The sequence below is a fragment of the Muscardinus avellanarius genome (genome assembly GCF_963383645.1).
Source record: "Muscardinus avellanarius genome assembly, chromosome: 11".
NCBI classification, from domain to species: Eukaryota; Metazoa; Chordata; class Mammalia; order Rodentia; family Gliridae; genus Muscardinus; species Muscardinus avellanarius.
The window spans coordinates 64966495-64993941 of NC_137797.1; the positions used below are offsets into that span (position 1 = coordinate 64966495).

General features: G+C 44.2%; 1 protein-coding gene across 1 annotated transcript in view; it reads left to right on the forward strand.

The window, feature by feature from the left end:
- The first annotated feature begins 511 nt into the window (after positions 1 to 511).
- Positions 512 to 27447, forward strand: part of PYM1 (PYM homolog 1, exon junction complex associated factor) — a 30799-nt gene continuing 3863 nt past the window's right edge. The window contains exon 1 of the mRNA XM_080705940.1: positions 512 to 560. Within this exon, the coding sequence (XP_080562066.1) occupies positions 527 to 560 (34 nt within the window). The 5' untranslated portion in view covers positions 512 to 526. The remainder of the gene's footprint in view (positions 561 to 27447) is intronic.

Consider the following 27447-nt stretch of genomic DNA (forward strand, 5'->3'; position numbering starts at 1 on the left):
GAGCCGCCGGCGGCCCCGAGGCCGCGGGAACAGGTGACGGCCGGCGGGCCCCGCGGGATCGGGGCTGGAGGGCTCCCCTCGCCGGCCACGCCCCGCGCCGCCGGGGCCCCGGGGGCTGAGGCTGCAGGCCGCGGGGCCGGCGCGCCCTCCTCCTCGTAGCCGCCCCTTCCCGGGCGCAGGTGGGCCCCGCGCCCTCTCTCCCTCGCAGGCCCTGGGCTTTGGGGAGTGCCGGGGATGGGAGGGGTGGTGTGTCGGGGTTTCTTTGGGCGCCCAGAGTTCCAGGCTTACACGCAGCCGGCGCTCAATGATGGTGTTCGTGGCAGTAAAAGAGCCCGCGGCCTTTTCTTTTCTCTCTCTTTTTTTTTTTTCCACTACTTCAAGTCTTCCCTCCTCCTCCCCCGCCATGAAATGGTGCACTCTCCCTTTAAGACCAAGATGGCGGCCTGCTAGGATCTGGACTCCACTTCCGGTGGGGAGGGGGCGGGACCCCAGCCCGCTCACGCCGGAAGTGGTTTGCGTTTCCAAGATGGCGACTCCCTATGTAACTGACGAGACCGGCGGTGAGTGCGGGAGTCGCGGAGCCGCTTCTCCCGGGGCTCCCGGGGTAGGGGTTCGTACTCGGAAAGGGGTCTGTGCCCCGCCCACCCCGGGGCCCCTCCTCTACCCCGCCCCTTGGACCGCCTTCCCCATTCATTCTTTCCTACAGGGTGTCACCTGCGCCCCCTTCTGGTCTCGTGTTTGGGGGGGTCTCTGCTTCCGGTCACCCAAACCCCGGGTCTTTTAATGCTCTCTGCTCCAGGACCCTCACTGGCCCCCAGCTTTTCTCCAGCAGTTGGAGCTCCCATATTTCTATTTGGTTCTCCATCCTTTTGGGCTCCTACACTCACTTCCCTCCAATTCCTGCCGTCTTCCTTTCCCCCTCCCCCACCTCTTAGCTATACCTGTTTTCTGTCCTACCCCAGCCCCGTTTTCATTCTTTTTCTCGAAGTTGTGTCTGCTGAAGACCTTCCTATTCCTACATGGTGCTTTCTCCACTCTCTCCCTCATCTTCATTGTCGGATCGCTGAGGCTCAAAGGTGTGAAGGGAAGAGGAACTTAACTTTCAGTTTGAGTTTTCTCCTTGATGGAGCCACCCTTCTCTACCTTCCCCGGGTGATGGTGATTGGGATTGAAGAATCTAAGGTGAAAGAAGGCAGACAGGAAGGTGTCTAGTGACCTTTCTCCCGAGCTTTTTGGCAAATTGATAGAACTCACTGTTCTTTCTGGCCTGAGAAAAATGTGAGCGCGGCCGTCTTAGATACTAAGGTGTCTGCAGTGATGTAAAGAAACTGAGAATTAAGGCTTTCTTCATAGTTTTGTCCCATCCTAATTGCCTTGTCTTTGGGAAAATGCACAGTAGTAATATTGCCTTAGTGATGGTCAAGTAAGATAATGTATGTGAAAGTACCTTGTAAAATGCTATGCAATTGTAAGGTGATTTTGTTTTGTAATTCTCATTGTATACATGCGGTTTTGTGGTACTCGGGATCGAGCCCAGGGGCACTCCAACACTGAACTACACCCTCAGTCCGTTGTTTTTATTTACTTTGTGGTACTGGGGATTGAGCCAGAGGTATTTTACCTTTGAGCTGCACCCCTAGCCCTGTTTTATATTTATTTTAAAACAGGGTCTTGCTTGGTTGACTAGAGTCTCACTACTTGCTTAGGTAGTCCTCAAACCTGTCACCCTCCTGTCTCAGCATGTGCCCCCCCCCCTGCTTTTATGTAGCTGAGGCTGGCCTTGAACTTGTGATCCTCCTGTCTTAGCCCCCTGGATACTGAGATTACAAGTGTGAGCCACCATACCCAGCTATATATGTGCAGTTTTCTTTAGAAGTGATGCCATGTGTGCAGTGGCATGGATGGTGTATTTTAAAATGTGCCATTTATGCTTCTTGTTCTGCTGCTTCATGTGTTCCTTCTATCTCAGCCCACCTATCTTATGGTACCTAATGACAACCCAGTTCTCAGCTACTTCTTAACGTGACATTTCAAAGTAGTACATCATCTTTCCTTATGCTTTCTACTCAGTAGGCCTTTCTTTCCTTCCTTTCTTATTTCTTTTCTTTCTTTCTTTTTTTTTTTTGTCTGTAATACTGGGAATTGAACCTAGGGCATTCTACCTCTGAGCTATGCCCACAGCCCTATTTTATTTTTTATTTTGAAGCAGGGTCTTGCAAGGTTACTAAGAGTCTTGCTAGGTTGCTGAGGCTTTCTAGAAACCTTTGATCCTCCTGTTTCAGCCTTCCAAGTACTGGGATTGCAGGTGTGCACCACTATACTTAGTAGATCATTATTTATTTATTATTTTTTGGTGGTACTGGGGGTGGAACCCAGAAGCTTCCTACCTTCGGACTATACTCCCAGACCTATTTTATATTTTATTTGGAAACAAGCTCTCACTAAGTTGCTGAGATCCTCACTAAGTAGCTGAGGCTGGCTTCGAACCTGTGTGATCCTCCTGTCTCAGCCTCCCAAGCGCGGGGATTACAAGTGTGTGTCACCACGCCCGGCTTACTTATTTATTTTTGTGGTATTGAGGATTGAACCCAGGAGCGTTCTACCTCTGAGCTACACCCCCAGCCTTTTTTTGTTTTGAAACAGGGTTTTTGCTAAGTTGCTGAGGCTGTGCTGGAACCAGTTATCCTCCTGTCTTAGCCTCCCATGTACTGGTATTACAGGTGTACACCACCACGTCTGTCTAATAGATCTTTCTTTAACTAGCATCTTTTAGTGTATACTTTGAAAATACTGCTTATTGTTCAGTATACTTTTTTACCCTTAACCCTGACTTAATAAAAATCCAGATAGCACAACTCCCCTACCCTGCTACCAAGGGTATTTTCTGTTCTCTGTGACTATATAGAAGAGAACATGTAATAAGCTTCTTTTTTGCTTTCCTTTACTGTTTCCAGATCATTGATTGACCCATCACTGTCATTGTAATCCTTGTAGAAGGTATTGACATACAATTATAGCAGTCTCTAGAACTCTAGTACCATTATCTACTGCCCACAGGGACCCAGATCTATCAAATTATATTTTTCCCTCCACTCTATTTCTTGCTGTCATTCTCAGTGTCTCCATTACCTTTGGAATATATTCTAGTCTCCTGCGTTCTCAGTGTACAACTGTTGAGTTTCCTGTGTATTTTCAAAGCATCTATGTATCAGAATCATGGACACTACTTTCCCTTCAGGTACTTCCCACCAATTACTTTAGGCCTCTTACCAGTCACATTTTTTCTTGTGGTACTGGACATTGAATTTAGGGCCTTTGCATGTTAGGAAAGCTCTCTACCACTAAGCTACCTACAGCCTCCACTCTTTCTTTTTTGATACTGGGGATAGAACTCAGGGGCATTCTACCTCTGAGCTACACCCTAGCCCTACACTGATTTTTTATTTTGAAACAGGGTCTCATTAAGCTGTGAAGGGCCTCAGTAAGTTGTTGAGGCTGGCTTCAAACCTGCAATCCTCATGTCTCAACCTCCCAAATACTAGTACTAGGATTAAGAATGTGCACCACCATGCCTGGTTGTGTGTGTGTGTGTGTGTGTGTGTGTGTGTGTGTGTGTGTGTGTGTGTGTGATATATATATATATATATATATATATTTTTTTTTTTTTTTTCCGGCTCTGGGGATGGAACGGGAACCCAGGGGCATTCAACCTCCGAGCTATACCCCCTGCCCTATTTTTTATTCTTTATTTTGAAACAGGGTCTCACTAAGTTGCAGAGGGCCTCACTAAGTAGCTGAGGCTATCTGTGAACTGTGATCCTCAGGTCTCAACCTCCAAAATGTTGGGATTACAAGCATGTACCATCACACCCAGCTTTATGTGTGTGTTTATTGGGGATTGAACTCAGGGACATTTTACCTCTGTGCTATACCCTTAGCTCTATTTTATTTATGTATTATTTACTTATTTTTGCAGTACTGGGGATTAAACCCAGAGACATTCTACCACCAAGCTATACCCCTAGCCCAATATTTTATTCCTTATTTTGGACAGGGTCTCACTAAGTTGCAGAGGACCTTCCTAAGTAGCTGGGATTGGCCGCAAACCTGTGATCTTCATATCTCAGCCTCCTAAGTACTGAGATTACAAGTATAGGTTACCATGCCCGCCTTATTTTATATTTTGAAACAGTCTCACTAAATTGCGGAGAGTCTCGCTAAGTAGCTCAGGCTGGCCATGAGCCTGCAATCCTTGTGTCTCAGCCTCCCAAGTACTGGAATTATAGGTATGCACCACAACACCCAGCTCTCAGTCCTTTTTTTTTTTTTAATTTTTATGTATGTTTGTATGTATGTATGTATGTATGTATTTTTTTTAGTGGCACTGAGGATTTAACACAGGAACATTCTACTTCCAAGCTATACCTCCAGCCCTATTTTATTTATTTTTATTTTTTTATTTTTTGGTACCAGAGCTAGAACCCAGGGGCATTCTACTTCTGAGCTCTACTACCAGCCCATTTTTTAATTTATTATTTTGAAACAGGGTGTCACTAGATTATGGAGGGCCTCACAAGTTGCTGAGGCTGGCTGTGAACCTTTGATCCTCCTGTCTCAGCCTCCCAAATACTGGGATTACAAGCGTGTGCCACCATGCCCAGCTTTGTTTTTATTTTGAAATATTTTGATAGGTTTATAAGAGTATCACTACTTGCTGAGGCTGTCCTCCAACCTGCCATCCTCCTGTCTCAGAGTCTCCAAGTACTGGGATTACAGGTGTGTACCACCACATCCAACTCAGTACTTTTTTTGTGTGGAATTGAAGATTGAACCCAGGGGTATTCTACCTCCAAGCTGTACCCCCAGCCCCTATTTTTTACTTTGTATTTTGAAAAAGGGCCTCACTAAATTGCTGAGACTGTCTGCAAACCTGTGATCCTCCTGTCTCAGCCTCCCAAGTACTAGGATTATAAGGGTGTGCCATCACGCCCAGCTTCTCAGTACTTTTTGGAAAAAATTTGTTAGAGGGTGGCTACTGGGGATTAAACCGAGGGGCATTCTACCTCTGAGCTGTACCCCAAGCCCTTTTTATTTTTTATTGATACAGGGTCTTGCTAAGTTGCTGAATCTGAGTTGCTAAAGCTCATCTTGAACCTGCAATCCTCCTGTCTCAAGTACTGGGGTTACAAGTATGTGGCACCACACCCAGCTCCTCAGCCCTTTTTATTTTGAGACAGGGTCTTGCTAAGTTGCTGAATCTGAATTGCTAAAGCTCATCTTGAACCTGCAATCCTTCTGTCTCAAGTACTGGGGTTACAAGTATGTGGCATCACACCCAGCTCCTCAGCCCTTTTTATTTTGAGACAGGGTCTTTCTAAGTTACCCTGGCTAACCTCTAGCTTCAGATCTTTCTGCTCTGAAAGAGCTGGGATTATGTACCTGGCCCAAACATCTTTTTTACTACCCTAAACCTATAGAAGCCACTTTTGCCCCTCTTAGGTTTTCTGGAATGAGTGTGTGTGTGTGTGTGTGTGTGTGTGTGTGTGTGTGTGTGTTGCTAGAGATCAAACCCAGGCAAGTACTTTACCACTATATACTAGTTCTTGATCCTTTACTGAATCTACCAGTACCATAGGGTCATTTTGGGAATTACCTAGCTAGATCTGTATGATAAGCCACTTTTTTTTTTTTTTCCCAGTCCTGGGGATAGAACCCAGGGGCATTTTACCTCCGAGATACACTTCTAGCCCTTTTTTTAAAATTCTTTATTTTGAAACAGAATTCACTGAGTTGCAAAGGGCCTCACTAAGTAGCTGAGTCTGTCTGCAAACCTTGATCCTTCTTTCTCAGCCTCCCAAATGCTGGGATTACAAAGCCCAGTTCTTATTCTTTATTTTATTTTATTTATTTTTTGGTGGTACTGGGGTTTCTGGAAAACCTTCTATCTCCGGGCTATATTCCCAGACCTATTTTTTATATTTTATTTGGAAACAGGGTCTCTTAAGCCAGCGAGGCCGGCTTTGAACCTTCGCGATCCTCCTGTCTCTGCTTCCCAGACACGGGGATACAAGCATGAGCCACCACGCCTGGCGTTTATTCTTTATTTTGAAACAGAGTCTCACTAAGTTGCAGAAGGCCTCACTAAGTAGCTGAGGCTTGGCTGACCTGTGATCCTCTTGTTTCAGCCTCCCAAGCATGTGCCACCAGCCACCATGCCCGGCTTGATCAGCCACTTTGATACTATGCCTTTTGCTTTCTTTATTCATTTTGATCTACTATACTAAGCAAGTACTTCTGTTACCTTGAATCATACCCACCAATTATTTCCTTGGCTTCTGCTTGTAAACTACAACATATTGCTGGAGAAAAAGCACAGAAGCTAGCAGATTCAGTCTAATGTTAACTTCTGTCAAGATCAGTGCTTCTCTCTAATTCTTTTTTTCTGGTGTCCTTACATTCTCCTGCGGCTATTTCCCCAATTGTTTCCAGCTCTCTCCCGCCCTTCATTTTAGTCCTCCCTCCCATGCAAATAGCCTCACTCTATAGCACTGTAAAATCAAGGCCTGTCACTTTTCTTTCTTTCTTAGTCCCAGCCAGATTTCTTGAATATCAGGTCTACACCTGCTAGTTCCACTTTCTCATTGCCTAATTTGTTTCTTAACCACAGTCATTATTCCTAGCCCCACTCTCTTCTGAGTTGCCTGTGCCTTTTTCTAATAGTTTGGTGAATATCTTTCACTCCTGAATATACTCAGATCCAAAATCAGTGTAAGCTTGTTCCATCATTCGTCTGTTAAAAGCACCCTCATTCTAGCCAACTCAAGATTTCTATCTTTTTGAGATTTTTAAATAGATTTTATTTTATGTATTTGTTACTGGGGGTCTAACGTAGGAGTGCTTTACCACTGAGCTACACCCCCAGCCCATCTGGTCTTTACATTTTGAGATAGGGCCTCATTAAGTTGTCAAGGCTGGGCTTGAACTTGTTATCCTTCTACCTTAACCTCCCAAATCACTAGGACTCCAGGCATACACTGTTGTTCCTGGCTTCTCAAAATAGTCTTCTTTTTCTGTTACTATAACATTTATCCCATCTTCAATACTTGATAGCGATATGGCCTTGGGAAAACTTATTTTCTTTGGGGTCCTTTGAACCCAGACCTCACACATGTTTGGCAGTTGTTCTGCCACTGAGCTGTATCCTTAGCTCCATGGCCTTGGAAATTTAAACATGAGTTTTTTCACAGAAAAAATTAAAATAATTATTAACATGAGATTATTTGAGAATTGAAATTTAATTGAAGTGATATACATGTCTGGCATATATAAAGAAGTAGCCAACATTGTTCTGTAATTATTGTTATGTAAGGGTTAGTGAATGGACTGGGAGAAACTACATGTGGCTGAGTGTGGTGGCGCATGCTTGTAATCCATGTACTTAGGATATTGAGACAGGAGGATGGGATAAGAACATATTAGCCAGGTGTGGCGGCACACACTTGTAATCCCAGCATTTGGGAGGCTGAGACAGGAGGACTGCGGTTCACGGACAGCCTCAGCTACTTAGTGAGGCCCTTTGCAATTCAGTGAGACCCTGTTTCAAAATAAAGAATAAAAAAATAGGATATAGCTCAGAGGTAGAATGCCCCTGGATTCCATCCCCAGTACTGCAAAAAAAAAAAAAAAAAAGAACATATTAAATTACTGAAGTCTTGCTGTTAAAAACAAAATTTTTAGCTAAGTATCTGGGCATGGTGGCTCATGCTTGTAATCCCAGCATTTGGGAGGCTGAGACAGGAGGATCGCAGTTCGCGGACAGCCTCAGCTAATTAGTGAGGCCCTTTGCAACTCAGACCTTGATTCAAAATAAAGACCTAGTACTGAAAAAAAAAAAAAAGAAAGAAAAGAAAAAAAAAAGAAGAAAGAAAAAAAATAGGGCTAGAGTGTAGCTCAGAGGTAGAATGTCCCTGGGTTCCATCTCCAGTACTATACACACACACACAAAAGAAATTCTTAGCTAAGTGTGATGGTGTATGCTGAGGATCATAGTTCGTGGTTAATGACAGCAATTTATCGAGGTCCTCTGCAATTCAGTGAGACCCTGTCTCAAAATAAAATAAGGTTGGGGGTGTAGCTCAGAGTTAGTACACTGGGTTCAATCCCTAGTAACACAAAAATAAATGAATAAATAGAAATCTTTTTTTCTCTGTGTTTAACATAGATTTTCCAAAGTTATTTAACAGTTATTTTGAGTAATCCATATTAATATCGTGTGGAAGAAGTATTTTGTAGAACAAAAGCATTTGGAAATGCTACTAAATTTGAGGGCTACTTTATATTCTCAGGGTATATTAGCCCCATTGCTTTCTGAAGGAATTGCTTTGAACCTCTGCAATTCTCCTGTCTCAGCCTCCCAAGCACTGGGATTACAAGTGTGCGCCACCATGGCCGGCAATTATTCTTTATTTTTTATTTATTTTTATTTTTATTTTTGGTGGTACTGGGGTTCCTGGAAACCCTTCTACCTCTGGGCTACACTCCCAGAACTATTTTTTTTTTTATATTTTTATTTGGAAACAAGGTCTCTTAAGCCAGCGAGGCTGCCTTCGAACCTGCCCGATCCTCCTGTCTCCACCTCCCAAGAGTGGGGATTACAAGCGTGTGGCACCACGCCCAGCGTAATTATTCTTTATTTTGAAACAGGGTCTCAGTGAGCTGCAAAGGGCCTCACTAAGTAAAAACTGAGGCTGCCCCCGAACTGAGATCCTCCTTTCTCAGCCTCCCAAATGCTGGGATTACAAGTGTGTGCCACCACACTTGGCAAAACTGGGATTTACAAGATAGGTAGAACATCAGTGCAATGATGTGTAAGCTATGGTACTAGACCTGAGTTTAAAGTCCAACTACATAGTTGGGTGAGGTAGCGCATGCTGGTCATCCCAGTAGTTGGGAGGCTGAGACAGGAGGATCACAGGTTTGAAGTCACCCTCTTCAACTTAGGAAGGACCTCTACAACTTAGATTCTATTTCCAAATAAGATATAAAATGAGGCTGGGTGTGTAGCTCAGAGGTAGAATGCCCCTGGGTTTAATCCTCAGTGTATATGTGTGTGTGTGTGTGTATGAGAGAAAAAAAAAATATATATATATATATATATATATACACATACATATACACGTGTGTGTGTGTGTGTGTGTGTGTGTGTGTGTGTGTGTGTGTGTTTTGTGTCTTTATGATCTTGGACATGTCTTTAGCCTTTTTAGTTTTGGGGAGTAGTAGGGATTGATCCCAAGGCTTGGTGCACACTCGGTAAGTACTCTACCACTGAACTACATCTCGAGCCCTTTTTGTTTGTTTTTGTGGTGCCAGGGATCCAATCCAGGGCTTTGTGCATACTAGCTAAACACTGCAAATGCTCTGCCAATAAGCAGTGTCCCTGACCTCAGCATCCCAAGTAACTGGGGTTACAGGTGTGCCCCATGCTCTGCTTAACCTGTGTGTGTGCATGCTTGCGTGTGCGTGGATGCTTGCTTGCTTGCTTGCACATATACTAGGGATGGAACCCAGGGGCATTCTACTTCTGAGCTATGTGCCCAGCCCTATTTTACTTTTTTAGTTTGAAACAGGGTCTCACTAAGTTGCTGAGGCTGGCTGTGAAACTGTGATCCTCTTATCTCAGCCTCCCAGTTGTTTAACCTCTTAGAGACTATTTTTTTTAGCTTGTAAGTTATATTATCCATTAGCTGTCTGGATTCAACAAGATAATGTGAAGTTCCTAGTGTATACAGCTACTTATTAAGTACTCGTTTGTAATTATTCTTAACATACTGTGTGTTTTCTACTGTCAAAATTTTTCTTCTTACTGGAACCCCCTTTCCCTTCCTTAGTCTCTGATTATAGAGTATTGGCTGCTGGTTTGTTGTTGTCATTAGTGTGTGTGTGTGTGTGTGTGTGTGTGTGTGTGTGTGTGTGTGTGTGTATGAGAGAGAGGGAGAGGGAGAGAGAGATACTAGGGATTGAGCCTGGGTCATTCTACCTCCCAGCTATGCCCCCAGCCTTTTTTATTTTTTGTTTTGAAACAAGATCTGGCTAGTTTGAGGAGAGTCTTGATAGGTTGTGTGGGCTGCCCTGAAACTTGTGATCCTCCCAAATACTGTCTCAGCCTCCCAAATACTGGAATCACAGGCCTGGGAAACCACACCTAGCTTCTTGTTATCACTGTTACCTAGTTTTTAAGGTCAAGACCCTGAGGTTTTTCTCATTTCCCATCATTTTTCCCATCAAATAGGGTATGATTTTTTATTCCTTATCTGTAGTTAAACTTTTATCTTATTCTTTGCCTAACCTGCCCATCTCCCCCTTACTTAGATTCTAAATTTCTTGAGACTAAGGACCATCTTGCTCATATGATTAGCCTCTGTAGCACTTAGTATAATACATTTCTCCTAGGAAGCTTTTAATAAATGTTTATTGAATTTAATTAATTTGTGGTCTGTCTTCTGACCACTGTACTTTTCTGAGGCTCTATTCTCAGCTATGACCAGGAATTTCCATATTGCCAAACACAGTAAGTAACCTTTTTCTCAGTTCTCCTTGTTCTTTATCTCTATAGTACTTAATAGTATTATCACTTATCCATTAAAATAGTAGTTTTAATACTTTTAATCACCTATTACCTAAAACTCTTTGGTCTCCATGGCATAACTTTGACCTTTTCTTTGAATTTTTCTTTGTATTGCTGTTAGCACCTTTTCTCTTTAGGGAAATAATCTTGACCATTTTTTCCAAGGTCATTTCTCCAACTCTGATTTTCTTTTTATATTTTCTCTTTTTTGCAAATTACATCTAGGTCTTAAAATCATTGGTCCCGAGATGGTCCTCAGGCTCAGATCTGTGACCTGGATCTCATACATCTTACTTGAAACAGGTACCAGGGACTCCATATCTTTACCAGTGTTTTCTTCTAGTCCCTTAGAATTCTCCCAAGCCTTGCTCTGTTGTCTCTATTGTCTTCCTATAACCCATGAAACAAGGCCCTTTTTAGTTTTAAGAGTTTTTATTGCTCACACACTTAAGGAAACAGCTTAAGGATTATAAAAGTTAGATATGGGGAAATGACCAAGCTTAAAAGATCTTCCCGTAGCAGTCCCTACCTATAGTTTTTGATTCTCTAAAATGTTATCTGAAAGTCCTGATATTCTGCCCTTGGTTTTTATTTCTAGGGGTGGAAGTCGCCAAACCTCTCCCTTCTTTTTGACTTCACCCTTGGATACCATCAAAGCCAGAGGATGGAACCAAGATAACATAAACTAGGTGCTCCTTTGTGATAATGGCCACTTGTATCTCAAAGGGCTTCCACACAGGATGCTATTCAAGAAGCTTCTGCCCTGCCTTTCCTCACAGTCTATCTTTACTTCTCTTAATCCTTCAACTAGGCAACAGTGGTCCCCTTTACATGCAGTTTAATTTTCGATTGTTTCTGTTACCTGTGGTCAACTCAGACCCAAAAATAGTAGTTATTGTTAATCTTACTGTGCCTAATTTCTAAATTAAGCTTTGTTATAAATATGTATGTATAGGGAAAAACTAAGGGTGAGTATCCCTTATCCAAAATGCTTGAGACTGGAAGTGTTTTGGATTTTGGATTTTTTTAAAGAATTTAAAATATTTGTATATACATGATGAGATATCTTGAAGTCTAAATACAATCTTCTCTTGTGTTTCTTACATAAACACAGCCTGAGGGTAACTTTACACAGTATTTTTAATGCACCTGCATTTCGAATCTGACTTACACATAAAGTCAGGTGTGGGATTTTCCACTTGTGACATAATGTTGGCAATTCAAAAGTTTCAGGTTTTGCAGAATTTTAAATTTTGGATTTTTGGATCAGGGATGCTCAGCTTGTATATAAGTTCAGTACTAACTTCAGCTTCAAGCATCCACTGAAGGTCTTAGAATGTATCCCCCGCAGATAAAAGGAGACAATTGAACTCTATACCAATTAACTTTAACATATATTTTGATTCCATGTAAAACAGTGCTTGTCTAGAATTGGTTATTTTCAGAGTTGTCTTTTCCTCTATGCCTTGTTTATACCAGTGGTTCTTATTCTCTCAGTTTTCTATACTCAAGGGTGGTATTGTAATTAGCGTTCTCGTTTATTATCTTCCTCACTAGAATGTATGCTACAAACAGGCAAGAACCTTGCTTACTTTATTCATTATTGTATCTCCAGCTCCTGTTACAGTGCCTGGCACATTAGTAAGTGCTCAATAAACATTTAAAAGCCATGTGTGAGTAAGCGTTCTTACCATATTCCCCACTTACCCAGAGATACAGTATGAGAAATAAGATCATATATGTGAAAGGCATCAGATTAAATTCACTGTAAGACTATTTTGAGTTTTCCTTCTCTAATTCAAATGAGTACTCTTTGGATCCTGTTGCTTTATCTACATAATGGTTTCTCTTCCATTTTCCTTTCATTACTACAGAGACCAAGTCAGGTATTCTCATGTTGCAGCAGCTTTTATTTTTTCTACCTTTAGTTTATGATAGTGTTACTCCTTCATATGTATGGATTCTACATCTGAGAACTCAACAAATTTTAGATTAAAAATATTTAGAATTGGGTGTGACACATACTTGTAGTACCAATAACTGGGGAGGCTGAGACAGAAGACTACTTTAGCCCAGGAGTTAGGGACTAGCTTGAATAACATATCAAGACCCCCCTATCTCTTTATTTTTTTATTTATTTATTTTTTTGGTGGTACTGGGGTTCCTGGAAGCCCTTCTACCTCCAGGCTACACTCCCAGACCTATTTTTTTTATATTTTCATTTTTGGAAACAGGGTCTCCTAAGCCAGCGCGCGCGGCTGGCTTCGAACCTGCGCGATCCTCCTGTCTCTGCCTCCCAAGCGCGGGGATTACAAGCGTGCGCCACCACACCCGGCGACCCCCCTATCTCTTTATAAAGAAAACAAATTTATGTAGCTGTCATTATAGAAAAGTTTTTTGTCATTATTCTCTAAACAACACAGTATAACAACTATTCATGTATCATTTGCCTTGTATTATCAGTGTTCTAGAGATGATTTAAAGTATATGGGTGAGCCAGGCGTGGTGGCACATGGTTAGTAATCCCAGCATTTGGAGGCTGAGACAGTAGGGTCCTGGTTTGCAGACAGTCTCAGCTACTTAGTGAAGTGCTTTGCAACTCAGTGAGACCTTTTTTCAAATTAAAGAATAAAAAATAGGGCTGGGAGTGTAGCTTGGAGATAGAATGTCCCTGGGTTCCATCCCCAGTGCTGCAAAAAAATAAAAATAAAAAATAAAGCATATGGGTGGATTTGCACAGGTTATATGCAAATATTATGCCATTTTATATTAGGGGCTTGAGCATCTGAGGATTTTGGTGTCCCTCATGGATCCTAGAACCATTCCCCCACAGATCTGAGGAATGACTGTGGGTATTTTTAGGTGTTGTGTGTGTGTGTGTGTGTCTGTGTGTGTGTGTGTGTCTGTGTGTGTGTGTGTTTTACTAGGAATTGAACCCAGGGGCATTCCACCTCTGAGCTATACCCCCACCCCTATTTTGTTTTTTGTTTTGAAACAGGGTCTCACTAAGTTGGAGAGGGCCCCTCTAAATTGCTGAGGCTACCTCCAAACCTGCGATTCTCCTGTCTCAGCTTCCCAAGTACTGGGATTACAGGGGTCTGGCACCATGCCCAGCTCAGGTTAATTTTTTTTTTTTTTTGGTGTGTGTGTGTGTGTGTGTGTGTGTGTGTGTGTGGTACTGGGGTTTCTGGAAGCCCTTCTACCTCCGGGCTACACTCCCAGACCTATTTTATATTTTTATGTGGAAACAGGGTCTCTTAAGCCAGCAAGGCTGGCTTTGAACCTGTGCAATCCTCCTGGCTCCGCCTCCTAAGCGCTGGGATTACAAGCATGTGCCACCACACCTAGCAATTTTTTTTTAAAGAATTTAACCCAGTGGCATTCTATCTCCAAGCCACACCCCAGCCCTATTTTTTCTTCTTTGGTTTGAAACAGGTTCTTACTGAGTTGCAAAGGGCCTAAGTAGTAGCTGAGGCTGTCCTTGAACCACAGTCCTCCAGTCTCAACCTCCCAAATGCTGGAAACACAAGTATGCACCGCCGCACCCAGCTTTTTTTATTCTTTATTTTGAAACAGGGCCTCACTAAGTAGCTGAAGCTGGCCTCGAACTTGTGATCCTCCTCTCTCAACCTCCCAAGTACTGGAATTACAAGTGTGTGCCACTACACCTTGCTTTCAGGATAATATTAAAGCTTTTTGTTTTGTTTTGTTTTGTTTTTTTGCAGGTCTAGGGATAGAACCCAGGCCCAGGGGCATTCGACCTCTGAGCTACATATGCCCTATTTTTTTTTTGGTGGTACTGGGGTTCCTGGAAGCCCGTCTACCTCCGGAGTACACTCCCAGACCTATTTTATAGGTTTTATTGGGAAACAGGGGTCTCTTAAGCCAGCGCAGCTGGCTTCGAACCTGCGCGATCCTCCTGTCCCAAGCGCGAGGATTACAAGCGTGTGCCACCACACCCGGCCCTATTTTTAATTAATTAATTAATTTATTTATTTATTTTGCAGTACTGATGGAATCTAGGACATTTTACCTCCAAGCTGCACCCCCAGCCCTATTTTTTATTCTTTTTTTTTGTGTGTGTGGTACTTGGGGTTGAACCCAGAGGCTTTCTACCTCTGGGATATACTCCCAGACCCACTTTATATATTTTTTTTATTAATTTATTTTTTAAATTGGTGCATTGTAATCATATATCAATCACATTGGAGTACAAGACTTGAGAGGATATACAAGCACACATCATCCAATTAGCCCTCCTCCAGCCCCCATCCCATTCCCTCCCCCTCCCTCCATCCCACTCTTCTTTGGTGATTTACTTTGATACATTTGTTTATGTACCTCCTGCGTTTTAAAGAGGCTCTGTCCTCCAGCATTACATACCCTCTGATTGGTCACATTAGTTGCTTCACTATAGGGCCCTTTCTATAGCTCAACCTCTTCCTGTTGCCCTTTTCCTCCTAGTTATTGCTGATTAAGAGAAGCGTCTGATTTATATTTTCTGCGATATTTCTCTGTGCATGCTGCGTTGCAAGTACCGATCCCACTCTTGATGGTCCCAGTAGTGGCCTGGCTACTCAGTGGACTGATCCAGACCTCGCTGGCTCAAGCAGCGGCCTTGCCTCATGGGAGGCCCCAGTTCTGGTCTCGCTGGCCCCTGCACCGGTCTAACCCCTTGGCAGGATTCCAATCCCGGCCTCAGAGGCCCCAGCACCGGCCTAGCCTCATGGCAGGCTCCAATGCCGGCCTCGTTGGCCCCAGCACCGGCCTAACCCCTCGGCAGGTTCCGTTCCCGGGTTAGGAGGCCCCATCACTGGCCATGTCTCACGGCAGGCTCCGATGCCGGCCTCACTGGCCCACAGGCCTAACCCCTCGGCAGGCTCTTATCCTGGCCTCGAGGCCCCAGTACCGGCCTTGCCTCAAGGCAGGCTCCGATGCCGGCCTCACTGGCCCCAGCACCGGCCTAACCCCTCGGCAGGCTCCGATCCTGGCCTCGGAGGCCCCAGCACCGGTCATGCCTCACGGCAGGCTCCGATGCCGGTCTCGCTGGCCCCAGCACTGGCCTAACCCCTCGGCAGGCTCTTATCCTGGCCTCGGAGGCCCCAGTACCGGCCTTGCCTCAAGGCAGGCTCCGATGCCGGCCTCACTGGCCCCAGCACCGGCCTAACCCCTTGGCAGGCTCCGATCCCGGCCTCGGAGGCCCCAGCACTGGTCATGCCTCAAGGCAGGCTCCGATGCCGGCCTCGCTGGCCCCAGCACCGGCCTAACCCCTCAGCAGGCTCTTATCCAGTACCGGCCTTGCCTCACGGCAGGCTCCAATGCCGGCCTCACTGGCCCCTGCACCGGCCTAACCCCTCGGCAGGCTCCGATCCCGGCCTCGGAGACCCCAGCACTGGTCATGCCTCACGGCAGGCTCCGATGCCGGCCTCGCTGGCCCCAGCACAGGCCTAACCCCTCGGCAGGCTCTTATCCTGACCTTGGAGGCCCCAGTACCGGCCTTGCCTCAAGGCAGGCTCCGATGCCGGCCTCACTGGCCCCAGCACTGGCCTAACCCCTCAGCAGGCTCCGATCCCGGCCTCGGAGGCCCCAGCACTGGTCATGCCTCAAGGCAGGCTCTGATGCCGGCCTCGCTGGCCCCAGCACCGGCCTAACCCCTCGGCAGGCCCTTATCCTGGCCTCGGAGGCCCCAGTACCGGCCTTGCCTCACAGCAGGCTCCAATGCCGGCCTCGCTGGCCCCAGCATCGGTCTAACCTCTAGGCAGGTTCCAATCCCGGCCACGGAGGCCTCAGTAGTGGCCTTGCCTCACAGCAAGCTCTGATGTTGGCCACTGGCTCCGGCGCCTGCCTAACCCCTCAGCAGGTTCCGATCACTGTCTCTGTGGTTACTATTTCAAAGGTTCCAGGTGTAATGTATCAGATCTCTGCCTCCCCCGAGTATCGGCCACTGGCATTGCCACTGCCTCCACCATTTCAAATCCTTCCCAGGCTCTTTTTCCACTCTGAATGTTGTCCAGTGTTCCTAAGCATGCGTGATGGTAGTATTCGACATTTGGTGTAATTTCTCCAAAAAAATAAAGTTGGTAAGATCCGGTTTCTGCTTCTCCTGAATACAAGTCTCCACCACCATCGCGGAGAACTCTTTCAACACCGCATTTCTCCTTGGTCTCTGCTAAACTCTCTCCTTATATGTGATGTCTGAGATTCTTAACAATATAGAGAAATAGCAGTCCTCTTTCACGGCGAATTTTTCCATAAGTTCCAGTGCATTTAGATAAGTTTTGTCTGCATCTCCAGTGTCCTGGCATCCATAACGGCTTTCTTACCTCCTCTCCGATATTTTTCTTTATCTTTTTCTGTTCTGGGCCCGGTTTCTCCAGGGGTCTGGCGTGCTACTCGCAGTTCGGCCTGGAGCCCAGAGTCCCGCGGCCCGGGCCCCAGCTGGCGTGCCCTGCGCGCGACCCCCGCCCAGAACCCAGCGTCTTACTGGGCCTGGTGTCTCCAGGGGTCTGGCGTGCTACTCGCAGTTCGCCCTGGGGCCCAGAGTCCCGCGACCTGGGCCCCATCTGGCGTGCCCCGCACGCGACCCCCGCCCAGAACCCAGCTTCTTACTGGGCCCGGTTTCTCCAGGGGTCTGGCGTGCTACGCGCAGTTCGGCCCGGGGCCCAGGGTCCCGCGACCCGGCCCCTGCTTTTGTGCGCCGCGCGCGATCCCCGCCCAGAACCCAGCTTCTTACTGGGCCCGGTTTCTACAGGGGCCTGGCGTGCTATGCACAGTTCGGCCTGGGGCCCAGAGTCCCTCGACCTGGGCCCCAGCTGGCGTGCCCCGCACGCGACCCCTGCCCAGAACCCAGCATCTTACTGGGCCTGGTTTCTCCAGGGGTCTCCCCACTTTATATTTTATTTGGAAACAGGGTCTCAATACGTTGCTGAGAGCCTCACTAAGTAGCTGAGGCTGGCTTTGATCCTCCTGTCTCAGCCTTCCAAGCGCGGAGATTACAAGCATGCGCCACCACGCCGGGCTTATTCTTTATTTTGAAACAGGGTCTCACTGAGTTGCAAAAGGCCTCACTAAGTAATAGCTGAGGCTGTCCTTGAACCAGGATTCTCCTGCCTCAGCCTCCCAAATGCTGGGATTACAAGTGTGCTGCCACCACTCTCAGCTTTTATTCTTTATTTTGAAACAAGGTCTCACTAAGTTGCAGAGAGCCTCACTGAGCAGCTGAGGCTGTCTGCAAACCATGATCCTCCCATGATCTGTGAACCATGATCCTCCCATGATCCTCTGTCTCAGCCTCCCAGATGCTGGGTTTAAAAGCATGCTCTACCACGCCTGGCTAAAGCATTGTTTTAAGCAGATTTACTTGTACTCCCTTATTGGTTTCCAGTCTGAGGCTACAAGCCAAACTCATCAGAGGTTGGAAACCTTTCTTATTCTCACTAATTTCCCTCTAGTTTACTCTCCTTTCTTCCTTCTTTCTCCTTCCTCCTTCACTACCTCCCTCCCTTTCTCTCTTCTTTCCTTCCTGTACTAGAGACTGAATGGAGGGGCAAGCAACATCCTCAGCCCTGTTTTTGTTTTATTCTTTTATTTTGAAACAGGGTCCCACTAAATTGCTGAGGCTGGCCTTGAACCTGGTATCTTCCTGTCTCAACCTCCCAAGTACTGGGATTACAGGCATACACAACCACTCCTGACTTAATTCTGGTTTCTTTTCTTATCCTATGTGTCATTTGTCTAAAACATGTTGAATTTTGGTATCTCCTACTATACTTATTTTTAAAATTAATTGATTTCACTCAGTGATTACTGGATTCTGTGAGTCAAACTCTTTGCTACAAAGTTCAAAGACAAGAGTCTTTGCCTTTAAGCAAACAAGTTAAACATTGAAACATGATAAAAGCTAAAATAAGTGCTGTATGTGCACAAATGGCAGCTTCTAACTTGGTTTGTGTTGGGGTGGGGGAGGTTAGGAGAGGCTGCCTTGAGGTATTCATACTTGAACTCCACCTTTAACTCAAAAGCAAGGGGAATTAACTCAAAAGCAAGGAAAGTCTACTCTCAGCAAAGGGAAGCAAAGCAAAAAGGCATAGAGAGCAGTCGGAGTTCTGGGTGAGATTCACAAATACTTCAGTGGCTAGAACAGAAACTGAGTAGCTCTCTGGGTGTTAAGAGGCTAGAGACTGCTGAGCATGGTGGTGCACGCTTGTAATCCCAGTACATGGGAGACTGAGACAGGAGGATCGCAGGGGTTCAAAACCAGCCTCATCTACTAAGTGAGGCTCTCAGCAACTAAGTGAGGTCCTGTTTCCAAATAAAATATAAAATAGGTCTGGAGTATAGCCCAGAGGTAGGAAGTTCCTGGGTTCCATCCTCAGTTCCACACAATCAATCAATCAATCAATCAATCAATAAATGGCTAGAGACCACTCAGAGCTAGGTCAAGATCTTTTGTGGAGTTGGTTGTGGTGACACTTGCCTGTAATCTCAGTACTTGGGAGAGTGAGGTAGGATTGCAGGTTTCAGGCCAGCCTTAGAAACTCAGGGAGACCCTGTTTTCAAATGAAAAGAAAAGTTTGCCGGGCGTGGTGGCACACGCTTGTAATCCTCGCGCTTGGGAGGCTGAGACAGGAGGATCGCACGGGTTCGAAGCCAGCCTCAGCAACTTAGTGAGGCTTTCAGCAACTTATTGAGACCCTGTTTACAAATAAAATATAAAAAAAGTCTGGGAGTATAGTCTGGAGGTAGAAAGCCTCTGGGTTCCACCCCCTAGTACCACCAAAAATAAATAAATAAATAAATAAATAAATAAATAAAATAAGTTTGGGATGTAGCTCAGAGGTAGACTACCCCTGGGTTCAGGAAAAAAAAGATCCTTTTGTATGTGGCTTTCTCCTTGTAAGCATCCTGAACGCAATAAGAATCCAAGAATTAGAAGTAGATACATGAATAGTTTTATTTGTCACTTTGTTCATGACCCTACACTTGAAATATTTAACGTTTTCTACTTTCTTCAGCCATATCCCCATGTCCTCTGTCTAAAGCCTTCTTGTCTTCCAAAGATCACAACAGATACAGTGATCCCCATAAAACAGAAATCTCCTGATCAAAGTAATTTCAGCCAGGTGTGGTGACACATGCCTGTAATCCCAGTACTTGAGAGGCTAAGACAAGAGGATCATAGGTTTGAGGATAACCTCAACAATTTAGTGAGACCCTGGTTCAAAATAAAAAAAAAATAGATGCCAGGTGTGTTGACTCATGGTTGTAATCTCAGTACTTGAGAGTCTGAGACAAGAAGATGTCAGATTTAAGGACAGCCTCAGCAAGTAGTGAGACTCTCGTCAACCTAGCGAAAGCCTGTTTCAAAATAAGAAATAAAATCAGACTGAGAGTGTAGTTTAAAAGTAGAATGCTAGCTGAGTGTGGTGGTGCACGCTTGTCATCCCAGTATTTGGGAAGCTGAGACAGGAGGATCTCAGTTCACTGACAGCCTCAGCTACTACTTAGGTCTTTTGCAACTCAGTGAGACCCTGTTTCAAAATAAAGAATAAAAAATAGGGCTGGGGGTATAGCTCAGAGGTAGAGTGCCCCTGAGTTCCACCCCCCGCACCCCAAAAAGGAAAAGAGAAAGAAGAATGCTTCTGGGTTCAATCCCCAGTACTACCACAAAATAAGATAGGGCTGGGGATGGGCATGGTGGCCTGTACTTGAAATCACAGCATTTGGGAGGCTGAGATAGGAGGACAGGAGGATCATGGTTTGCAGACAGCCTCAGCTACTTAATGTGGCCTTCTGCAACTTAGTGAAACCTTGTTTCAAAATAAAGAATTTAAAAAAATAGGGCTGGGAGTATAACTCAAAGGTAGAATGCCCCTGAGTTCCATTCTCAATACTGCAAAAAAAAAATATATATATATATTATATATATAATATATATATCATATATATGATATTATATATATAATATATCATATATATATGGCTGGGGTGTAGCTTCGGTAGAACGGGTTCAATCCCTATCACAGAAATTTAAAAACTTGCCCGTACCACAGGGAAAGATTACATATATAGTAATCTTATACTCTAATAACTTTTTTTTTTTGGTACTGGCGATTCAACTCTAGAGCATTTTACCTCCAAGCTACACACTAGCCTTTTTCATTTGGAAACAGGATCTTGCTAGGTTGCTGACTTGAACCTGCAATCTTTAGATCTGTAACAGCCTCCCCAAATCTGGGATTACACACCTACCCATCATATCCATTTGACATTTTCTTTTCTTTTCTTTTCTTTTCTTTTCTTTTCTTTTCTTTTCTTTTCTTTTCTTTACTGGGGATTGAATCCAGGGACATTCTACCTCTGAGCAAAACCCCCAGCCCTATTTTTTATTCTTTATTTTGAAACAAGGTCTAAGTTGTGGAGGGCCTCACGAGTTACTGAGACTTGCCAAGAACCTGTGATCCTCCTGTCTCAGCCTCCCAAGTACTGGGGTTACAGGTATACGCCAACACACCCGTCTTATTTTACTTATTTATTTTTGTGTGTATGTTGAACCCAGGGGCACTGTACCTCTGAGCTGCAACCCTAGCCCTATTTTTTATTCTTTATTTGGAAAAAATTCTCACTGAGTTGCAAAGATCCTCACTAAGTAGCTGAGGCTGTCTGCGAACCACGATCCTCCTGTCTCAGCCTCCCAAATGCTAGGATTATAAGTGTGTACCACCACGCCTGGCTGGCATTTATTCTTTATTTTGAAATGAGGTGTCACAAAGTTGCCAAGGGCCTTACTAAGCTGAAGTTGGCTGAGAACCTGAGATCCTCCTGTCTCAGCCTCCCAAGTAGGATTACAAGCATGTCCTACCACACCCAGTTTAATTATCTTTTTTTCTTTTTTGGGGGGCGTCTGGGGATGGAACACAGAGACATTTGGCCTCCAAGCAACACACCCTGCCCTATTTTTTATTCTTTATTTTAGAACAGGGTCTCACTGAGTTGTGGAGGGCCTCACTAGCTAAGGCTGGCCCTGAACCAGGATCCTCCTGTCTCAGCCTATGGAATGCTGGGATTACCAGTGTGAGCCACTATGCCTGGCTAATTATCTTAAAAAAAATTTTTTTTACAGTACTTGGGATGGAACCCAGGAGCATTCTAACTTCTAGCTACACCTTCAGCCCTATTTTTTTAATCTTTAACTTGAAACAGCGTCTCAGTCAGTTGCAAAGGGACTCCATCCACTAAGTAGCTGAGGCTGTCCTTGAACCTCGATCCTCTTGTCTCAGCCTTCCCAATGCTGGGATACAAGCTTGTGAGTCACCACACCTGGATCCTTAATAATCATTTTAAAGAAGTGTATTACAAAGCCAGGTATGGTGGCACATACTTGTAATCCCAGCTCTTGGGAGGCTGAGACAGGTCGCATAGGTTCAAAGCCAGTCTCAGCTATTTAGTGAGGCTCTCAGCAACTTAGACCCTGTTTCCAAATAAAGTATAACATAGGTCTAGGAGTATAGCCTGGAGGTAGAAAAGCCCCTGGGTTCAACCCCCAGTACCACCAAAAAAAAAAAAAAAAGGTATACCTCATATATTTAGTCATTTTCCAAAATTGGATCTGAATTTTGTTTTTATTTTTAACTATTTATAGAAAATATCTTAATTTTTATATGGTTATCTCTTTTCCTTCTTTTTGTGTATGCTTTTTCTTTCTTGTTGGAACTATTACCTTACACTGATTTTTAAGATTGAGCTTTCTGAGTATGTGCTGAACTATTTTTAGTTCTAGTAGAGGTAGGCAGATCACAAGTTTGAGCTGAGCCTGGGCAGCTTAACCAGAGCCTGCCTCAGAATGGTATAAAAAGAGCTGGGTGTGGTGGTGCACACTTGAAATCTCAGTGCTTGGGAGGCTGAGACAGGAGGATCACGCAGGTTCAAAGCCAGCCTCAGAAGCCGGGCGTGGTGGTGCACACTTGTAATCCCTGCACTTGGGAGGCTGAGACAGGAGGATCACACAGGTTCGAAGCCAGCCTCAGCTACTTAGTGAGGCTCTCAGCAACTTAGTGAGACCCTGTTTCCAAATAAAATATAAAATAGGGCTGGGAGTATAGCCGGGAGGTAGAAGGCCCCTGGGTTCCACCCTCAGTACCACCAAAAAAAAAAAAAAAAAAAAAAGCCAGCCTCAGCTACTTAGTGAGGCTCTCAGCAACTTAGTGAGACCCTGTTTCCAAATAAAATATAAAATAGGGCTGGGAGTATAGCCCGGAGGTAGAAGGACCCTGGGTTCCACCCTCAGTACCACAAAAAAAAAAAAAAAAGCCAGCCTCAGCTACTTAGTGAGGCTCTCAGCAACTTAGTGAGACCCTGTTTCCAAGTAAAATATAAAATAGGGCTGGGAGTATAGCCCGGAGGTAGAAGGACCCTGGGTTCCACCCTCAGTACCACCAAAAAAAAAAAAAAAAAAAAAAAAAAAAGCCAGCCTCAGCTACTTAGTGAGGCTTTCAGCAACTTAGTGAGACCCTGTTTCTAAATAAAGTATAAAATAGGTCTGGGAGTATAGCCTAGAGGTAGAAAAGCCCCTGGGTTCCACCCCCAGTACTACCAAAAAAAAAAAAAAGGAATATAAAGGTCTGGGATACAAAGGAATATAAAGGTTCAGTAGTAGAGTGCTGGTTTTATCTCTGGTACCAATGGAATGGGTGCTGAGTAGATTGCAATCTTTTTTCTAACTCTTTTCCCCAGGCTCCAGTGTTTTTCTTTTCCAGTTCACCTTAACATTATGTCAGATTAATTGCCCTAAAACATTGCTTTGGATAAAGGATTTATTCATCTATCCAAGGTCCTAAAAACAATGCTTTGCACAAAGGATTCATTCATTTGACAAATATTGAATATGTGCCAGGGGCCACATATTAAACTTCTTAAGTTCAAGATTTGAACATTCTTTCACTACACCAGCCTTTTCTCTGGCTCAGCCAGCTTGGTCTGTTTGTCATCTGCTAAAACTGCCATTTAGCCGGGCGTGGTGGCGCACGCCTGTAATCCCCGCGCTTGGGAGGCAGAGACAGGAGGATCGCGCAGGTTCGAAGCCAGCTGCGCGCGCTGGCTTAGGAGACCCTGTTTCCAAATAAAAATGTAAAAATAGGTCTGGGAGTGTAGCCGGAGGTAGAAGGGCTTCCAGGAACCCCAGTACCACCCAAAAATAAATAAATAAATAAATAAAACTGCCATTTATATTCCGTATCTCTAGAATGAACTTCTGTTTCAAATCCATTCTGCCTCCCTTTTCATTTAGGTTGTCCCTTTCTTCGGGGCCTGCTCTAGCCTGTCTTTTGAGGATTTTTTTTAATTGTACCCTTTGCTTTATTTATTTATTTATTTATTTAGATGATACTGGGGTTCCTGGAAGCCCTTCTACCTCTGGGCTACACTCCCAGACCTATTTTTACATTTTTATTTGGAAACAGGCTCTCCTAAACCAGCGCTCGCGGCTGACTTCGAACCTGCGCGATCCTCCTGTCTCTGCCTACCAAGTGCGGGGATTACAAGCGTGCGCCACCACGCCCGGCTTTTATTTATTTATTTTTATTGGTGCAGTGTATTCATACATCATAGTGGGATTAAAAAAAAAAAAACCTTTGTAGAGATACATGCACACATCGCCCAGTTAGCCCCTACTTGATCCCCACCCCATTCTCTCCCCATCCCTCCTTCCCATGCTTGGCTTAGTAGTTGACGTCTAGTATTACAGCGATTTATCCAAAATTAACAATGATAATTTCACATAACAGTTTCATTTGTCTGACACCAAGCTTTTGATGGCTTAAGATAGCATTTCAATATTTCTTTTTGCTTTCTTTCTTACCAGAGAATATTTTTTTCTTTTTTTTCTTTTTTAGGTGAAACTATCATACATTTATTTATTTATTTTTCAGAAAAAATCTATCCTAATATGGAATATGGACTCTAGATACCCAAAACGATCTTGAAAAAGAACAAAACTAGATGTATATTTTCTGATTTCAAGCCATGATAATTGAAACAGTGTAGTACTGTTCTAAAGGCAGATATATAAACCATTGGAGTTAAATAAAAGCCTAGAGATAAATTCCTCCATATATTATCAAGTTATTTTTGACAAGGTTTCCATGAACATTTGGTGGAGGAAATAATAATCTTTTAACTAAATATTGTTGAAAAATAATAATTACATGAAAAAGAATAAAATTGGACCCTTACCTAACACCATATACAAATATTAACTCAAAATAGATAAAAGACCTAAATATAAATCTTAAGACTATAAACTTTTAGAAGAAAATCTGGGTCGTAAATCCTCACAACATTGAAATTGGCAGTGATTTCTTGGATATGATTTCAGTGGCACAGGCAACAGAAGGGTAAACAAACTCCCTAAAAAAAAATATTGTGTATCCAAAGACAATGTAAACAGATTTAAAAGTTACTGATAGAATGGGATAAAATATTTCCAAATGCTATATCTGAAGGTATATTAATATTCCAACTAGAAATCCTAAAAATTAGCAACAATAAAAGCAAAGAGTACAATTTAGAGATAGGTATAAGACTAACATAAATAATGAATCTCCACAGATAACCAATCTTAGTTGTCTGTTGGATGGAAAATCTTGTTTCTCTGGTTCTGGTGTGTGTTACCTATTTCTTCTTTGTAGTTAATCTCTTTGAGTATTGTCTCTAGCGCTGGTTTTGAATACATAAATTCCTTCAGTTTCTGTTTGTCATGGAAGTTTGTTATTTCCCCATCTAATTTGATAGAAAGTTTTGCTGGGTAGGAAATTTTTGGCTGGAAGTTGTTTTCTTTTAGCGTTTGGATTATGTTACTCCAAGCCCTTCTGGCTCTCATAACTTGGTTTGGGATGTCTGGAGTGATTCTAATTTGTTTGCCTCTGAATGTCACTTGGCCCTTTGTTTTGTTGCCTTTAAGATTCTCTGCTTGGCTTCCACATTGGTCATTTTGACAATTATGTGGCGTGGGGATCCTCTTCTCCGATCCTGTCTAAAGGGAGTTCTATAAGTTTCCTGGACCTGTGTATCGACCTCTTGCTCTATGTTTGGAAAATTTTCTGCTATTACTTCCTTGAAGAGATTGTTGATCCCTTTGGTTTCACCTTCTTTTCCCTCCTCTATTCCAATTATTCTTAGGTTAGCTCTCTTAAAATAGGCCCATATTTCTTTAATGTCAGATTCCTGCTGTCGGATTTTTTTTCTAAATTAGAAACTGCGTTCATTTTTGGAGTGATCATCTTCTAGGAGCAATATTCTATTCTCCATGTAGTCTAATCGGTTGTTTATACTTTGAATTGAGGCCTTTACTTCACTGATTACATCCTTTATCTCTTTTTGGCTCTCTCTGAATTCTTTTCAAAACACCTCTATTATTTCTACAGTTATTTTCCTGATTTGATCTTCTAGGAATCTCTGAATTTCTGTTTTATCAGGTTCTGATGTTGTGGGGTTGTGGGCATTCCTCTTTCCCATGATTTCGGAAGTTTGTGCCTTCTCTGGGTTCTTCCCTGGGTCACTACAACTTCACTTAAGGTGCTCTGGATCTCGAGTCTGTGGTATCTCAGTCACCACTAGTCCTTTACTGGGTTGTATCGCAAAGTCTCAGACCCAGGGAGTCAATCGAGGCTACTTTAGACCATGGGAGGGTGCTAGATTGGGTGTTCTCCCATGGGGAGTTGTGACTATGGTGTGGTATCTCTGCCACCGCCACTCCCCCACTGGGTAAAGTCCCTGGGAGTGCAATACTGGGATTTCTCCTCTAGGGGCCACAATTTGACTCACTGTTGTTCAGTGCGCTGATGGAGCTGTAGTGGACTCTGTGAATTCGCTACTGCTGCCGCCGGTGGCAATATGGCGCCGCTGTCACGCCCTCGGCCGTGAAGCTGGCGTATTTCTTCTCTGTTTTTGAGCTCCGCTCTGAGTCCCTGAAGGGTGTGCTGAGCCCAGCCACTGGGAGCTTTAGATACTCCCTGTGCGGAGAAATCTGCCGAATTCCGCCCGGCTGATCCGCAGCGGCTCACCTCAGCTCGCTGTCTGCTGCTCCTCTCTGGAGCCTGGTGGGCTGTTGAGTGCGTTGGTCTGGTGCCGTCAGGTGAGCTCGCTGCTGCCGTCGGCAGTAAGACGCTGCTGCTGTGTCCTCGGCCGTGAGGCCGGCATATCTCCTCTGTGGCTCTGAGCTCTGTTCTGAGTCCCCCTCCTCTCTGGGGCCTGGTGCTGCAAGGGAAGATGGCATCCGCGCCGCTCTGCGCCACGGCTCCGGCCGCAGCACTGCGGTCTGGTTTCTTTCTGGAGTCTCGTTTTTCCAGCCCTCTTTTTCTCTGTCCCTTATATTTACATTCTTTGTTTCTCTGTTGATGGTGTTTTCTGGCTATGAAAGGCGCTGATTTTGTGGTAACAGAGATTGGTTGTTAGCGGGGCTCGTAAGCCCCACTTTTCTCTGTCACCATCTTCCCAGGAGTCCTTCAAGTCTTTGCTTTTAAACATCCACCTAAATTAAATTCCTTCTTTATAACATTTTCTCATCATTTCTCCTCTGAGTGGTTCTTCCTTTTGCCTGTTTTTAGCCGCTTGTTAACTAACTACCTTTGATGTCACCTTGGTATTTATATGCCTGTGTTTTGTATGTGTGTGTGCATGGTGTTACTGGGGATTGAACCCAGGGGAGTTAAACCTTTGAGCTATACCCCAAGCCCTTTTTAAAATTTTTTGTTTTAAAACAGGGTTTTGCTAGGTTGCTTAGAGTCTCACTAAGATGCTGAGGTTGGCTTTGAACCTGTGATCCTAGT